Genomic DNA, 17,591 nt, shown 5'->3' on the forward strand with positions numbered 1-17,591 from the left:
CAGGGATAACTTGCTTTTCCATGGTGCTGGCATGGAGGTGAGAGCCATGGAAAGAAATATTGTTTTGAATTTGATTACTGGAGATTGCTGCTTGGAAGTCTTCTTTGGTGTCTTCCTATTGATCATCTCCCTTTTTATTCATTTCTTTCCATCCCCCTTTTTTTACCACTTGTTTGGGAATGCAGTTTCTTTTTCCTATGTCTGTCGTTTTCCTTTTGTGTCATTATCATAAAGCAGGACTAGTGTTCCTCCTGCCCTGCTCACTAGACACAGTTGTGATTAGGGTAAGACAGGGATAGACACGTGATTGCCGCACAAGGGGAAAGAACCTGTCTTGGGACATTGGGAGCTCAGGGTTGCTCAGAGTAAGTGACAGGGTTTATCCTTCCTATTCTTCCCTAGAGGCAGTGGTTCTCACTCCATCTTTCTCATGATACACCGCTCAGCCTCTTGGTGGAACACAACAACCAGGGACTGCCCTGTATTGGTAACTGATGCCTACTGTCAGCAAAGTCCAACCTCAGAGGCTCTGGTGATGACTGGGTAGGCACTTAATCATGCCCCTCCGGATAAGCCTGGTTCAGGGCGCAGTGAGGTTACGCCCTTCTCCTAATCCTATTAGCATGACAGGTTTACATGTAATTCTTCAAATGACATGATTCACAAGAAACCCTCAAAGGATCCATTCAGTGTAATAAGGCAGCAGAGTTAGTCTGGACTCCTCATGGCAGCGCGGCAATCATCCCTATCTAGTGAACAGTTATCTCCAGTAATTGTATTATTACACCGGATTCTTTATGATGTTACATCGTCCTCTTCTCCCCATTCAGGTCCCTACAATATTGGATCCTCTCAGTGGAGATCTTCTATATACGAGAATTCTCCTGATTGACCCATCAAGGATGGATATGGACAGGGACAAGATGGCGGAGAGGACATTACACCTCACCCTAGAGATCCTCTTCCAGCTTACTGGAGAGGTGAGAGATTCTGATGACGTCACATTACACCATTCTTATCTATGGGAATAACAGATGGATAGAACTGGAGAGGTGAGGACTCTGGAAATGTCTGGAGTGAGATTTATTACTGTGTCTCTCCATAACCAGGATTACACAGTAGTGAAGAAGACCTCTACTGAGCGCTGTCAGGCCCCTGTGTCTGAGGGATGGGGAAGACCCCTGAGCCCAATCACGGGGCCTCCACCTCACCCCCCGATACATGAGGACATCAATGACCAGAAGATCCTAGAACTCACCTACAAGATGCTTGAGCTGCTGACTGGAGAGGTGACACTGCTGGGAATGCTGGGACATTATACAGTAACGCTATGAAGGGATCGGGGGTGACGGTATCATTGTATGTGTCAGGTTCCTATAAGGTGTCAGGACGTCACCGTCTATTTCTCCATGGAGGAGTGGGAGTATTTAGAAGGACACAAAGATCTGTACAAGGACGTCATGATGGAGGTTCCCCAGCCCCTCACATCACCAGGTAATAGACAGGACTAAATACACACGGCCTATAATTATCTGTATGTAAGGAATGAATTCAGTCCCTGTATGTGTCTCCTCCAGCTCTATCCAGTAAGAGGACAACACCAGAGAGATGTCCCCGTCCTCTTCTCCCACAGGACTGTAAACAAGAAGACCCCGATGTTCTTCAGGATGTGTTTCCTCCAGATCTATCCAGTAAGAGATATCTACTCATGTACTTTCTGCACTAATTGTGTGTTTACATTTTTAGGTTTTCTGCTCTGGGTTTTATCAGCTGTATTTTCTTTGCTTCTGCTTCTTCTGCTGTTTGTTTCTAGTGTCTTCTCTATGTCATTATGATGGCAACTCAAAGACCTGCAGAGGGTTCATGAATACCCTGTTTCACAGAAAATACGACCACTGAAAATAAGACCTAGCATGATTTTATGGGATTTTTAGAGAATACTTGAAATATAAGCCCTACTCCAAGAATAAGCCCTAGTTAGAGTCAGGGCCAGCGTTGGGAGAGTCAAGCTGTGCAATTTCTTAGGAAATCCACTCTCTTAGGGTCCCTATCAGTTGTATTCTAAGGTTGACTGTTTAAGGACCTTTGATGGCTTCAAAGTCATATGACATGAGGTAACCAAAGGTCTCTTAATTGCAGGAGTCTAAATGAATTGAACAGGACACAGGTTGGCATGCAGGACTGGCATTAGGGGAAAGGGAGCGCAAACTGGACAATTTCACAGGCCCCCATTCTCCTAGGGGCCCAGTGTTTATATGCCAATTATAGGACTGCTTAAGGACCTTTTTGACATCATGTCATGTGACCAAAGGCTGGTGTGTGTTCTTGCCAATTGTAACCAGCTTTGCCAAAATGGGCAGAGCTTGGCCAGAAGAAGGGTGTGATGCCACCGCTTCTCTAATTCATAACAAACTGCGGCGTTCCCTATGACAGAGATTTCACTGCAGTCCCTGACGTCATTTTTCAGTGTCCATCACCGGTCTTGATGAATTGGAGCCCTAATGTTTGACTGGAAGACCCTGCTACCTGCTTTGGTTACAAAGCCTAAGGATAGGCCAGCAACGTTATAGTCCCGGACAACCCCGTTAAATATCCGGCATCTGTCTATAACTATTTTATGCTCGTCTTTGAAAAAAAATATCTTTGAAATTGTCTATGTTGTGGATCAATGTTACAAGGAGATTTTTGCAGGTTTTGCGAACTGTCATGGCGGCGTCAGGATCTGTGGAAATTGTAGATTCTGGTACTCTGCATGTTCACTTCTCTGATGTCTGTGAGCAGCGCAGGGAGACGCAGGCGTCTAACCACAGGCTTGGGCAGGCTAGCAAGAGTTATTCTCTGCTGGGCTGCTTGTTAATGTCTTTGATCACATGCTGTAGAGGAGAAAGTATCGCTCCCCTTCTGTATAAGCTGGCTGGATTATTTAATTAATGCAAGCTATAGGTTACCTATACTGTTCTGGTGAGGTGTTGTGATCCAGACTTACGGTTGGTTGTTGTGTATTATTGCTGTGGACTGTTGTGGTGTTAACCCCTGTTGTCTTTTTGTTGCTGCCTTTCTGCTCTTGCTTTTCTCCTTAGTCTCTCACTGTTTATTTCTGTGAATTTGCAATGTGTCCCATTTGTCTTAATCTATGTTTCCATCATATTCCTGCCCCTTTCTTTCCCGAAAGATAACAGATTAGATTTGGTCAGGAGAACAGTAAGTCACGGGACTTAGGCATCTCCATCTTAAGGGGTAATCGTGAGGTTAGGAATAGTTTAGGGTCCCCTAGCGTGAGGGACATTATAGCAACTGTCCCTCATTATCCTGCAGTCATATTGTGACAGTTAATTATTTACTGTAGCACATTCCAGAGAACTGGTGCTAGGAATGGGAGATTGAAATTAACGAAGATGTAACTCTTAAGGCCCCGTTACACGCAACAACATCGCTAACGAGATATCGCTGGGGTCACAGAATTTGTGATGCACATCCGGCGTTGTTAACAACATCGTTGCGTGTGACTCCTACGAGCGACCGCTAACGATCCAAAAAGCAGCAAAAATCGTTGATTTTTGACACGTCGTTCCTTTCCCAAATATCGTTGCTCATTCAGGACACAGGTTGTTCGTCGTTCCTGAGACAGCACACATCGCTACATGTGACACCCCGGGAACGATGAACAGCAGCATTCCTGCGTCCTCTGGCAACGAGATGGGAGTGACGTTCATGCGGCTGCTCTCCGCCCCTCCGCTTCTATTGGTGGCCCGCTGTGTGATGTTGCTGTGACGCCGCACGAACCACCTGTTACGGGGGGACCTTCAGATTAGGACCAGGGGATATATATCCTAATCGTCAGTCGGGGCCCACCGTGCTCCAGATGACAAAGGAGCTGCTGGCACTTGAGGGTTAGGCGGAGACTATAGAGCTAGATGGCTCCGAGATAACCCAGGGAATCTGGGAACCGGTCACGCGTGTAGAGAAAGACACGTCAGACCGGACGACAATCCGGTTAGCGTTTTGGTGCACCTGGCGCTACACCAACCACGTGTGCAGGGAACACGTCAGGCCGGGTGGTGACCAGGTAGCGATGACCAGAAGACCGCCACGAAGCGCCCTGTCGGCCACGTGTGTAGGACACGTCAGGCCGAGCGGTCCTCCGATTAGCGTTTCTGGTCACCTCTCGACTGGCCACGTGTGTGAAGGACACGTCAGGCCAGATGATTACACCAGTAGCGTTGACCGGGAAGCCGAGGAGGATAAGGAACACCCTATTAACTCCACAGGGGTCCTGGGGTACGCTGTCCGTGCGCGTAGGGGGCACAACCGGACTGGTGGCGCAGCAGGTGCGTTGTCCGTGTGCGTAGGGGGCACAATTGGACAGGAGGCGCATCAGCCGCAGCCCAGTTAACGCCACTGGGCTGCTACAGCAAGACTGAAGCGGCAGGAGGGAAGCACGGCGCCTGACCCTGATGTGCTGAGCCACGAATCTTGGCGTGACAGGCACCGTTCGCCTAACCCTACCTACCGCTTCCGAACAAAGGCTTATGCCGCAATGAGGCTCTAACATGGAGGTGTGCTCTGACTGAGCAAATGTGAAGACTGCGCACCTCCATGTTGTCTCCAGCCCCTTTTTATAACCTGGGTCCGCCCCAAACCCAGGGTGGACCACAATGGCACCTCCAGGGACCAACAGCAGAGTGCCATGTCATCAGCGACGTCACAAGCGGCCTATCCTAAGCCGCCACGTCACTGATGACCTCATGGCAGCCACACCCAAACACTTCACCAGTCATCGTCTGACGACCAATGGTGAGGTGTCGTGTCATAGGGCTGGGCCTCATAGTCCGGAGTGGCCACATCATTAGGACACCTGATGCCCTCTGGCCTATCAAGGCCTGCCACCTCACGGACATGCCCAGTGAAGTCCTTCCCGGACTTTGCCTCCAATGCACTAAGTGCCTGAGCATGCTCAGTAGCCTAGACAACAGTCTCAGAAATCAGACTATCAGCCTGAGCATGCTCAGTAGGCACAACACAGGACTTAGACACAGCACGCAGTCCAAGCACCTGTGCAAAGAGGCTTCTCGCACTAGGTGTAGGGGCATGCTCAGCAGCCCGAACCGAGGACTTAGCCTCAGAAATGGCACTATCAGGTTGAGCATGCTCACTAGGCGAAACACTGGACTTAGGCTCCGGCTGGAGTAAATCGGCACACGCATGCGCACTAGCCGCCTCTGCACACTTAGACGTGGAGGTGCAAGCAGCCAGCTGGACGACCCGAGGCACGGCCAAAAACGGCAGCCGGCGCCTGGGCGCAACTGGAACCGCAGCAGGCTGCTTGCGGCTATGGCGGCGCCAATTCGTAACACCACCCCCTTAAAAAAGAGTTTGTTCGCCGGCCACAGCGACGTCGTTAGGAAGGTATGAGCATGTGATGCGTACTAGCGATATTGTTCGCCACGGGCAACGATTGGCCCGTAACGCACGCACGACGGGGGCGGGTGCGATAGCTAGCGACATCGCTAGCGATGTCGCAGTGTGTAAAGCGGCCTTTAGATGTCGAAATTGGACAACAGATTTATGGACAAAACATTTTTTCCTAATTTAATTTCTAATGTTATGGTTTAAAAAAAAAAGTACTTTCAAGATATCATTAAAAAATAATAACATTGTGTTTATTTTTAACAGATGACTGTACTCAGAGTTCAGATGGAAATCTATTATCTTTAGAATTTAAAACAGATGATGAAAGTATCACACATGATACATATGAAGAGCATGCTGTTGTCCCAGATATACCTCCAGTCCTTCCCCGGAAAGCTTTATCATCTGATCTTTTCAAACAAGTCCAAAATTCGGATTTATCACAGAATTGTAAGCAAAATAAAAGATACAGAAGGAATGTGGAACATGAAACGGCTCCTACAAGGGACAAACCATTTTCATGTTCAAAATGTGGGAAATGTTTTACCAGGAAATCACATCTTAATATCCATCAAAAAACTCACACAGGGGAGAAGCCATTTTCATGTTCAGAATGTGGGAAATGTTTTATTCAGAAATCAGATCTTGTTGTGCATCAAAGATATCACACCGGGGAGAAGCCATTTTCATGTTCAGAATGTGGGAAATATTTAATTCGGAAATCAGAACTTATTGAGCATCAAAGAATTCACACAGGGGAGAAGCCTTTTTCATGTTCAGAATGTGGGAAATGTTTTATTCGGAAATCAAATCTTGTTAGGCATCAAAGATCTCACACAGGGGCGAAGCCATTTTCATGCTTGGAATGTGGTAAATGTTTTACTAGGAAATTAAGTCTTAATATCCATCAAAAAACTCACACAGGGGAGAAGCCATTTTCATGTTCAGAATGTGGGAAATGTTTTATTCAGAAATCAGATCTTGTTGTGCATCAAAGATATCACACCGGGGAGAAGCCATTTTCATGTTCAGAATGTGGGAAATGTTTTATTCACAAATCGGCTTTTGTTAGGCATCAAATATCTCATACAGGGGAGACGCCATTTTCATGTTCAGAATGTGGGAAATGTTTTATTCGGAAATCAGAACTTCTTAGGCATCAAAAATTTCATATAGGGGAGAAGCCATTTTCATGTTCAGAATGTGGGAAATGTTTTATTCACAAATCGGCTTTTGTTAGGCATCAAATATCTCATACAGGGGAGAAGCCATTTTCATGTTCAGAATGTGGGAAATGTTTTATTCAGAAATCAGAACTTGTTGTGCATCAAAGATCTCACACAGGAGAGAAGCTGTTTTCATGCCTGGAATGTGGGAAATGTTTTACTAGGAAATCAGGTCTTGTTCACCATCAAAAAAATCACACAAAATAAACCATTTTTATGTTCTGAATGTGGAAAATGTAATTCTCAGAAATCAGATCTTGTTAAACGCGAAAAAGTTGTACAGAGAAGGAACCTTTTTCATGTTGTGAAATTGAAATGTTTAACTGGTAAAGCAAGTCTTGCCGACATCAGAAAACCAACAGGCCAGGGCAGCCATCCTTGCTTACAGAATTTGACAAATGTTTTTATCATTAATCAGGTCCTGTTGTCAGATCAGTCACACGGGAGAAGCCATCATGATGTAATTCAAAGGTTTTTTTTCCAAAAATCGGCTACAATTGCTCAAGTAAGAATTGGTGAGGGAAAAAAACATTTCCTTTCTTTTTAGAAATTATTGTATTTTTTTTTAGACCATAAGACACACCTAGGTTTTGAAAGAGGAATATAGGGAAGAAATTAACGCAAAAAATGTAGTCATGAAGCATTGTTATGGGGGGGAATCTGCTGCTGACACTGTTACAGGGAGAAAATCCCCCAATTCAGTACTAGTGTTCCCCATTCTTGGCCCCTTCCAGGTATATGTGTCTTCCATATATGTGTCTTTCATCCTGGTATATATGTTGCCCATTTTTATCCCATCCTGGTATATATGATCCCCATCCTGGTATATATGGCTCTTGCCCTAGTATATATGTCGGTTAAAGCAAGGATTTAAAATATAACTTTTAATATCAATAATCTAAAATCATGATAGAACAAAGTGCAGTGCATGAATAAATAACAATAAATAGATAGATCTCAACCAGTTCTTCTCCTGAGGAGATCAGATACCACCGGAAAAATCCAAGGCAGAAGCGAGCCAAACTGGACAAGAGGGGGAGGGGACCAGTATCAAAGTTCCTTACCCCTGTCATGCCCCTGCAGAAAAGCTTCCACCCTTACAAGGGCAGCACCCAAGTCAGGAATGCTAACCCAATGAAAATGCACACCCTCCCAATGCGTTTACCTCTCTGTGTAGTAAGAGAGTTCATCAGGGGAGAAAATATTCAAGTAAAGCCTGCAGTGGCAGGACAATACTACACAAAGCACGTTAGTGGTACAAGTGTGTATGCTAATGGCCAGTGGGACGCTGTGTGCTGTTAGACCCACAACCTATACCCCTCATACCTCCTGCATCATCCACAATCAGTGGTGCCACATGTTCGTGCAGTCCTCATAGTTGATCACCGATTCATGCAGGTGGCCCCCACTGCGCATGCCCATAGATCAATCGATCCATCTGCAGCGTTTTACAGCAGCCTGAAAAGTCCACTGCGCATGCGTGGGCATTAGATTGATCCTGATTCAGTCAGGTGGTATTTCCGCGTTCCACCCATGGAACGCACATATCGCGCATGCGCGGCGCGTAACCTATTACTTATAAGGCACTCCTATCAGGCTGATGCATTACTTCCGCGCTCCACCCATGGAACGCACATATCGCGCATGCGTGGCGCATAACCCATTATTCATGTCAGGCTGATACATTACTACCGCGCTCCACAGGTGGAAGGCACGCACCCTGCATGCGCGAACTGCGTTCAGTTATCACAAACCGCCCAAGCCGATCAATATTAGCCCACATAATTAGCATTGTGTGTCAAAGAATACATTTAGCTTGGCCACCCAGGCGCCATGTTCACATAGTGAGTTAGCAAACATGCACATTTATTAACAGCGATCAAATATGAAACGCCCATCATAGCATATCATTTAGCCGTGCACAGCATGTCAATTCTATTTTTAAAAAAGTATTATTATGAATATGATACTCTAGAGAGGCAAACAATGGTAATAATTGTAATGAGTAATAACAAGGTACCATATATACAGAGGGGCTAAGAGGTATATAGATCCTATTGAATATTAATTCTTTAAAGAGGAAATACAGAGCCCAACAGTCAATCAACACTGCAAAAGAGGGGGGGGATACAGAAAGGACACCCTCCTAGCCGTGTCCTATATCTATTAGAAGGTTGATATAAAGCAATTGTAATACATAAACTTACAACCCTCCCCCAGGCCCAATAATGTAACACCCAAAGAATCTGGTCTGGGCTCGTTTCCACAAAAGGGGCTAAACAACTTGATCAATAGCCCAGGTCATTTAGACCCTCTGGGCGACATGTCGCAACTTAAAAATCAACCTCGCCTCCTTTTGGAGAAGCAACCTATCCAGATTGCCCCCTCTCGGAGATGGTTTAACCTTCAAAATCCCCATAAAAACAATAGTTTCCCTGTTACCGAAGTGTTCTGAATTCATTTGCCTGGATATCGGGGTATCATGTTCGTTCCTGATATCGCCTAGGTGTTCTCACACCCGTCGGCGAAACTCCCTAATGGTCTTCCCAACATACTGTTTACCACAATGGCAGGTGGCCAAGTATACAATGCCTTTTGGTTCTGCAGTTTATGAAATCTCTGATCTTAAGACATTCACCCGTGACCGTACCTCTGAAGGTTTTACCCGTCTGGATGCGGTCACATGCCACACATGCCCCACACTTGAAACACCTAGTCGGCTTACTTGGGATCCAGGTGATTGGTTTTTCAGGGGCTACAAAGTGACTGTGTGTAAGGCGGTCCCGTAGTGATCGATTTTTCCGGAACGTCACAGATGGTTGTGTGCCAATTACATCCGCAATGTCACCATCCATTTTTAGGATCCCCAGTGCTGTTCCAATATCTGTCCAATCTGATTAGCACCCTTTGTGAAGGTCGTAATGAATCTTATTGTTTCACCACGCTCATCCCTTTTCTGTTTGGGAACAAGGAGTTGATTCCGATCCTGTATGAGCAAATGGTGATAGGCATCCTTAAAAATATGATTTGGATAGCCCTTGACAAATTCCTCCCTACTGGAACAGTTCCATCTCAGACGTAAATATTGGCCCTTTGGGATTCCACGTCTGAGAGGGAACGGATGATGACTCTTCCAATCAAGGAGGGAATTAGTCGCGGTGGGTTTCCTAAAAATAGTCGTCAGGAGTCCCCCCTGGGGATCTACCGAGACCAACAAATCCAGGAATGACAACTGTTTTGGATGAATGGCATACGTAAACTTCAGACCTATAGAATTACAGTTTAGATCCTGTATAAAGTTTACAAATTCTTCCTGGGGGCTCTTCCACAACACAAAGACGTCATCTATAAACCGCGTCCAAATCTCGATCATACATGTATATTTGGACATTTCTTCGGAAAACACATAGACGTCCTCCCACCAGCCCAGGAACAAGTTAGCGTAGCAGGGAGCACAAGGGCTCCCCATCGCTGTGCCCCTGAGCTGGTGGTATATTGAGCCATCAAACGTTAGAAAATTGTTGTACAGAACAAAATGCAACAGAGAAAGGATCAGCCGATTATGAGCCTCAAACTGTTGACCTCGTATTGATAGAAAGTATTCAATGACTCTCATTCCCTGGTTATGGGGTATGGAAGAATAAAGACTCTCTACGTCAATACTGGCTAAAAGAGTTTCTGAATCAAGTAATGTATCAGCCTGACATGAATAATGGGTTATACGCCGCGCATGCGCGATATGTGCGTTCCATGAGTGGAGCGCGGAAGTAATGCATCAGCCTGATAGGAGTGCCTTATAAGTAATAGGTTACGTGCCGCGCATGCGCGATATGTGCGTTCCATGAGTGGAACGCGGAAATACTACCTGAGTGAATCGGGATCAATCTAATGCTCACGCAGTGGACTTTTCAGGCTGCTGTAAACGCTGCAGATGGATCGATTGATCTATGGGCATGCGCAGTGGGGGCTGCCTGCATGAATCGGTGATCGACTATGAGGACTGCACGAACATGTGGCACCACTGATTGCGGATGATGCAGGAGGTATGAGGGGTATAGGTTGTGGGTCTAACAGCACACAGCGTCCCACTGGCCATTAGCATACACACTTGTACTACTAACGTGCTTTGTGTAGTATTGTCCTGCCACTGCAGGCTTTACTTGAATATTTTCTCCCCTGATGAACTCTCTTACTACACAGAGAGGGAAATGCGTTGGGAGGGTGTGCATTTTCATCGGGTTAGCATTCCTGACTTGGGTGCTGCCCTTGTAAGGGCAGAAGCTTTTTCTGCAGGGGCACGACAGGGGTAAGGAACTTTTATACTGGTCCCCTCCCCCTCATGTCCAGTTTGGCTCGCTTCTGTCTTGGATTTTTCCGGTGGTATCTGATCTCCTCAGGAGAAGAACTGGGTGAGATCTATCTATCTATTGTTATTTATTCCTGCACTGTAGTGCACTTTGTTCTATCATGATTTTAGATTATTGATATTAAAAGTTATATTTTAAATCCTTGCTTTAACTGATATTCCAATCAGGATTTTGGCTGTACTGTTTTGCCGTTGCGGCAGGATTGCTTTTCTATTGAGTTAATAACACTTGGCATGGCTGGTTTTCTGGCATCTGCACCTGACACCTCTTCATAGCTCACTGAAGCTAGAGAGATTTTTTCTGAGAAAGATTTTGCACAAAAAAAGATTTTGCACAACAGTATTTAAAGAGATTACGAAAACCTATAAAGAACAAATAACGAGTTGGTGGGAGTTGCAAAGCTTGGACAACTATTTGAAAAACGGGATAGTCCTGAGAGGTTTACATATTTCCCTATTGCCAGCACCTAGGTGTCGTACTTCTCAGCTGATCAGTGCATGGGAAAGAGAGGCTACGGCTAGCTCTTTGAGATTTATGAAACTTCTTTTGACAGAGGAAAAGGTCTGCCTTGAGGCTCTTAATAAATTAAAATAACAAATTGACCATATTAAGACCTTTCAGGGCGAGACTGACTATACATCAAAAGAAAATCTTCTGCAAAACAAAGTAGAAAAATATCAATATTGTATCAAAGAGAAGAAGCATAAACAGTTTGTCCGTGACCTCCAGGATTTTAAGGAGAATAAGGTTTACCAACTTGCTGCAGCTGAGAGGACAACCCCTAGAGAGTGAGAATCTGACCTCTCATCCACTGAAACGGAGGCTTCGGACTCCAAAAGTAGGCATTCTAATCTATTTGGTCAACAGAGAGGCAAGAGGCTCCAGAAAGGGAACTCTAGGAATGCTCGCCAATTTTCTTACTGGGTCTAAACAGTTTTTTAGAGAGGCAGCATTTCCTCAGGAGCCAAAAAACAAAAGGCTAGGTATAGACTCCCAAATCATTAATTTGTCCAAGCGACCCCTCACCAACTCGGAAATGGCGTTTCTAAGCAAGGGGCTTTCGTTTGTTTCTATGAGTGACATGTCTGTTTTTGATTTCATTGTCGATTTGAATTTATTTGTAAGAAAGCTCCGTTGGAAACATTTTTTCAAGTTGAAAGACAATCGGTTATGTGAGGAACTAAGCATACCCTCTGACATGTTAGGGGATGTTACTCTTGGTAGATTTGGATGTACCTATTACCAATGACACGGGAGCGGGTCCTTTTACTAAGTTGAAAAATCCAAGCACTAAAATGCCTCCAATTGCTACGGATGTTTCAGCTATCGACATCTTTTTGAATTTAGTGACCCGGGATGTTCGTGCATCTTTTGTGGTTCTCCCTGAACCATTAGCTCCCGTACGGAAGTCTGGAGTCCATAATCTCTTAACACAAAATAACAATCTCACTAAAGCAGAGATGGAGGCCCTTTGTTATGGGGGGTTGTCTGATAATAACCTAAAGGAGTATCAGACAGTCAGGGTCCACCGTGCAAAGACTCTGCTGCAGACTATGGCAGAGTGCAATACCTCTGTTAACTCACAGAAGGATATAATAAGTAAGTAAAGCAATTCCTCCCTTACTTGGAGGGTGTGTGGAATGATCTCTGTTAATAATCACAGAGACAAAGGCAATGTGTGCGAAATGGCACCTACCTAGGTCCGCTCTTCTAGTGGTGCAAAAGAGACGAACAGCAGCGTAAGCCGCACAAAGCTCCTACCTGCGTTCGCTCCACTAGTGTGCGAGGACACGAACCACTAGATATGGCACCTGCCTAGGTCCGCTCTTCTAGTGGTGCAAAAGAGACGAACAGCAGCGTAAGCCGCACAAAGCTCCTACCTCTGTTCGCTCCCCTAGTGTGCGAGGATACGAACAACTGCCAGACGCAGTATAAGGAACGTTACTCTAGCGGCAACGTCCACCTACGAGTCGAATCACAAGGCCCAGCCAGACCATGTGCCTCAGGCACCTGCCTATGTCCGCTCCTCTAAGAGGTAAGGATACGGACAGCAGCCGAAGCTGTAAGGTATAAGAACGCTACCCTGCTGGTAGCGCTCACCTAGCATAGACAGAGGAATGCCTAGAGGAACGCGCACAGAGCGTCTACTCTTATGCATGAACCAAGAGGACTGAGCGCCATGCGGCGTGTGTCAGGGTCTTATATAGACTCTGTGCCTCATCCAAGATGGAGGACACCAGAGCCAATCCGCTGCCAGAACGACAGGAGTGACGTCATGCTGGCCTATCACCGAGCAAGGCGTCACTAGCACATGACCAGCGACCAATCGGCATAGAAGGTGTCAGAGACATGTGACCTCGTTTCAGCGATGATGTCACCCGCACATGTGCAATGGCTCCAAGATAGGACTTAGTCTCCGGCGCTCGCACATGTGCAGTAGCAAGAAATCTGGACTTAGTCTCCAGCGCTCGCACATGTGCAGTAGCAAGAAATCTGGACATAGTCTCCAGTGCTCGCAGCAACCGTAACACCCTTTGTGTTTTAGAGAAGGAAACCACGATCACTATAAAGCCCTCCGATAAGGGGGGCAATATAGTGGTAATGGACTCACAGGACTATCGGAAAATTTGTATTGAGATACTAAGGGATACTGCCACTTATAAAAGGGTCTCTGGTAATCCTTTGGAACTTTCTAAAAAATCCTTGAGAGATTTATTGAGTAAAGCAAAGACTGACGGGCTATTAAATGATGATGAATTTTCATTCCTGTTCCCTGAATTCCCAGTTATGTCCACGTTCTATATACTGCCCAAGGTCCACAAGGGGGTCACACCCCTGAGGGGCAGACCAATTGTATCAGGTGTGGGTAGCATTGCACAGAACGTGGGCATATATCTGGATGAAGTCTTAAACCCCTTTGTGATATCCTTACCCTCTTATATCCGTGACAGTATGGATTTTATGAAGAGGATTGAAGGGGTTCTAGTTGATTCAGAAACTCTTTTAGCCAGTATTGACGTAGAGAGTCTTTATTCTTCCATACCCCATAACCAGGGAATAAGAGCCATTGAATACTTTCTATCAACACGAGGTCAACAGTTTGAGGCTCATAATCGGCTGATCCTTTCTCTGTTGCATTTTGTTCTGTACAACAATTTTCTAACGTTTGATGGCTCAATATACCACCAGCTCAGGGGCACAGCGATGGGGAGCCCTTGTGCTCCTTGCTATGCTAACTTGTTCCTGGGCTGGTGGGAGGACGTCTGTGTTTTCCGAAGAAATGTCCAAATATACATGTATGATCGAGATTTGGACGCGGTTTATAGATGACGTCTTTGTGTTGTGGAAGGGCCCCCAGGAAGAATTTGTAAACTTTATACAGGATCTAAACTGTAATTCTATAGGTCTGAAGTTTACGTATGTCATTCATCCAAAACAGTTGTCATTCCTGGATTTGTTGGTCTCGGTAGATCCCCAGGGGGGACTCCAGACGACTATTTTTAGGAAACCCACCGCGACTAATTCCCTCTACTTGATTGTAAGAGTCATCATCCATTCCCTCTCAGACGTGGAATCCCAAAGGGCCAATATTTACGTCTGAGATGGAACTGTTCCAGTAGGGAGGAATTTGTCGAGAAGGCTAAGGATCTTAGGGAATGTTTTTTGGACAACGGCTATCCAAATCATATTCTTAAGGATGCCTATAACCATTCGCTCATACAGGATCGGAATCAACTCCTTGTTCTCAAACAGAAAAGGGATGAGCGTGGTGAAACAATAAGATTCATTACGACCTTCACAAAGGGTGCTAATCAGATTGGACAGATATTGGAACAGCACTGGGGGATCCTAAAAATGGATGGTGACATTGCGGATGTAATTGGCACACAACCATCTGTGACGTTCCGGAAAAATCGATCACTACGGGACCGCCTTACACACAGTCACTTTGTGGCCCATGAAAAACCAATCACCTGGATCCCAGGTAAGCCGACTAGGTGTTTCAAGTGTGGGGCATGTGTGGCATGTGACCGCATCCAGACAGGTAAAACCTTCAGAGGTACGGTCACGGGTGAATGTCTTAAGATCAGAGATTTCATAAACTGCAGAACCAAAGGCATTGTATACTTGACCACCTGTCTTTGTGGTAAACAGTATGTTGGGAAGACCATTAGGGAGTTTCGCCGACGGGTGGGAGAACACCTAGGCGATATCAGGAACGAACGTGATACCCCGATCTCCAGGCATATGAATTCAGAACACTTTGGTAACAGGGAAGCTATTGTCTTTATGGGGATTTTGAAGGTTAAACCATCTCCGAGAGGGGGCAATCTGGATAGGTTGCTCCTCCAAAAGGAGGCGAGGTTGATTTTTAAGTTGCGGACATGTCGCCCAGAGGGTCTAAATGACCAGATAAATTTTGGGTGCTTTATCTAAAGAAGGGATTTTTCTCTGGCTGGGGTGGGTGGTTTGGGGATTGACGGTTGAAGGTATCCATTGAGCTGGGCTATTGATCAAGTTGTTTAGCCCCTTTTGTGGAAACGAGCCCAGACCAGATTCTTTGGGTGTTACAACCCTCCCCCAGGCCCAATAATGTAAGTTTATGTATTACAATTGCTTTTATATCAACCTTCTAATAGATATAGGACACGGCTAGGAGGGTGTCCTTTCTGTATCCCCCCCCCCTCTTTTGCAGTGTTTATTAATTGACTGTTGGACTCTGTATTTCCTCTTTAAAGAATTAATATTCAATAGGATATATATACCTCTTAGCCCCTCTGTATATATGGCCCCTTGTTATTACTCATTACAATTATTATCATTGTTTGCCTCTCTAGAGTATCAGATTCATAATAATACTTTTTTAAAAAATAGAATTGACATGCTGTGCACGGCTAAATGTTATGCTATGATGGGTGTTTCATATTTGATCGCTGTTAATAAATGTGCATGTTTTGCTAACTCACTATGTGAACATGGCACCTGGGTGGCCAAGCTAAATGTATTCTTTGACACACAATGCTAATTATGTAGGCTAATATTGATCAGCTTGAGCGGTTTGTGATAACTGAACGCAGTTCGCGTATGCGCGGTGCGTGTGTTCCACCTGTGGAGCACGGTAGTAATGTATCAGCCTGACATGAATAATGGGTTATGCGCCACGCATGCGCGATATATGCGTTCCATGAGTGGAGTGCGGGAGTAATATATCAGCCTGATAGGCGTGCCTTATGAGTAATAGGTTACGCGCCGCGCATGCACGATATGTGCGTTCCATGAGTGGAACGCGGAAATACTACCTGACTGAATCAGGATCAATCTAATGCCCACGCATGCGCAGTGGACTTTTCAGGCTGCTGTAAACGCTGCAGATGGATCGATTGATCTATGGGCATGCGCAGTGGGGGCTGCCTGCATGAATCGGTGATCGACTATGAGGACTGCACGAACATGTGGCACCACTGATTGCGGATGATGCAGGAGGTATGAGGGTTATTTAGGTTGTGGGTCTAACAGCACACAGCGTCCCACTGGCCATTAGCATACACACTTGTACCACTAACGTGCTTTGCGTAGTAATGTCCTACCACTGCAGGCTTTACTTGAATATTTTCTCCCCTAATGAACTCTCTTACTACACAGAGAGGGAAACGCATTGGGAGGGTGTGCATTTTCATCGGGTTAGCATTCCTGACTTGGGTGCTGCCCTTGTAAGGGCGGAAGCTTTTTCTGCAGGGGCACGACAGGGGTAAGGAACTTTGATACTGGTCCCCTCCCCCTCATGTCCAGTTTGGCTCGCTTCTGCCTTGGATTTTTCCGGTGGTATCTGATCTCCTCAGGAGAAGAACGGGGTGAGATCTATCTATTTATTGTTATTTATTCATGCACTGCACTTTGTTCTATCATGATTTTAGATTATTGATATTAAAAGTTATATTTTAAATCCTTGCTTTAACTGATATTCCAATCAGGATTTGGGCTGTATTGTTTTGCCGTTGCGGCAGGATTGCTTTTCTATAGTATATATGTCGCCATCCTTGTATATATAGCCCTCATCTCGGGCCCATTGTTGTACATATTTCCCCATCACGCTACACACATAAGAAAATAAATGATTATACACACCTTTCCCTCCGCTCTCCCGGTGCACAGTGTTCTCTTCTGGTGCCGACATGTGACTTGAGCATGTAAACGGCGCAGTGCATGACATTACTGCCATGTGCCCCCAGTTACACGAAGACGTAAGCTGCCAGAATATTCACTGCTCCCCACAGCCGGGATTATGGTCTTGGGGAGCAGTGAATATTCATTCTTCAATATTAGACACAAGTGATCGGCCAGTCACAGCAGTACGCCGGCGGCTGGGTGATCATGTGTACCCAATATTAAAAAGAAGGAATAATCACTGCTCCCCATGCTAATAATACCGCCCACCTCTTTGATACTTATTTTGTCCAACTTCTGTTGGACTATTTGTATAGTATAAGCTATTATACTAGCAATTTATGCTGCCAGTTTAAGGGCCGTAGTTGCATTGTCAGGGATAATTATTGTTGTTTATTCTGCTGTTAATAAAGCTAAACCACCG

General features: G+C 45.4%; 1 protein-coding gene across 1 annotated transcript; it reads left to right on the forward strand.

Moving 5' to 3' along the window:
• Window positions 1-907: 907 nt before the first annotated feature.
• Window positions 908-7,483, forward strand: LOC142258872 (uncharacterized). Its single transcript, XM_075331442.1, has 5 exons — window positions 908-980; window positions 1,110-1,289; window positions 1,371-1,494; window positions 1,578-1,691; window positions 5,674-7,483. Exons 1-5 carry the CDS (start codon window positions 909-911, stop codon window positions 6,840-6,842), a joined length of 1,659 nt encoding a protein of 552 aa, XP_075187557.1. The 5' UTR covers window position 908; the 3' UTR covers window positions 6,843-7,483.
• Window positions 7,484-17,591: the final 10,108 nt, after the last annotated feature.

This window comes from Anomaloglossus baeobatrachus (assembly GCF_048569485.1).
Source record: "Anomaloglossus baeobatrachus isolate aAnoBae1 chromosome 5 unlocalized genomic scaffold, aAnoBae1.hap1 SUPER_5_unloc_15, whole genome shotgun sequence".
Lineage (NCBI taxonomy): Eukaryota > Metazoa > Chordata > Amphibia > Anura > Aromobatidae > Anomaloglossus > Anomaloglossus baeobatrachus.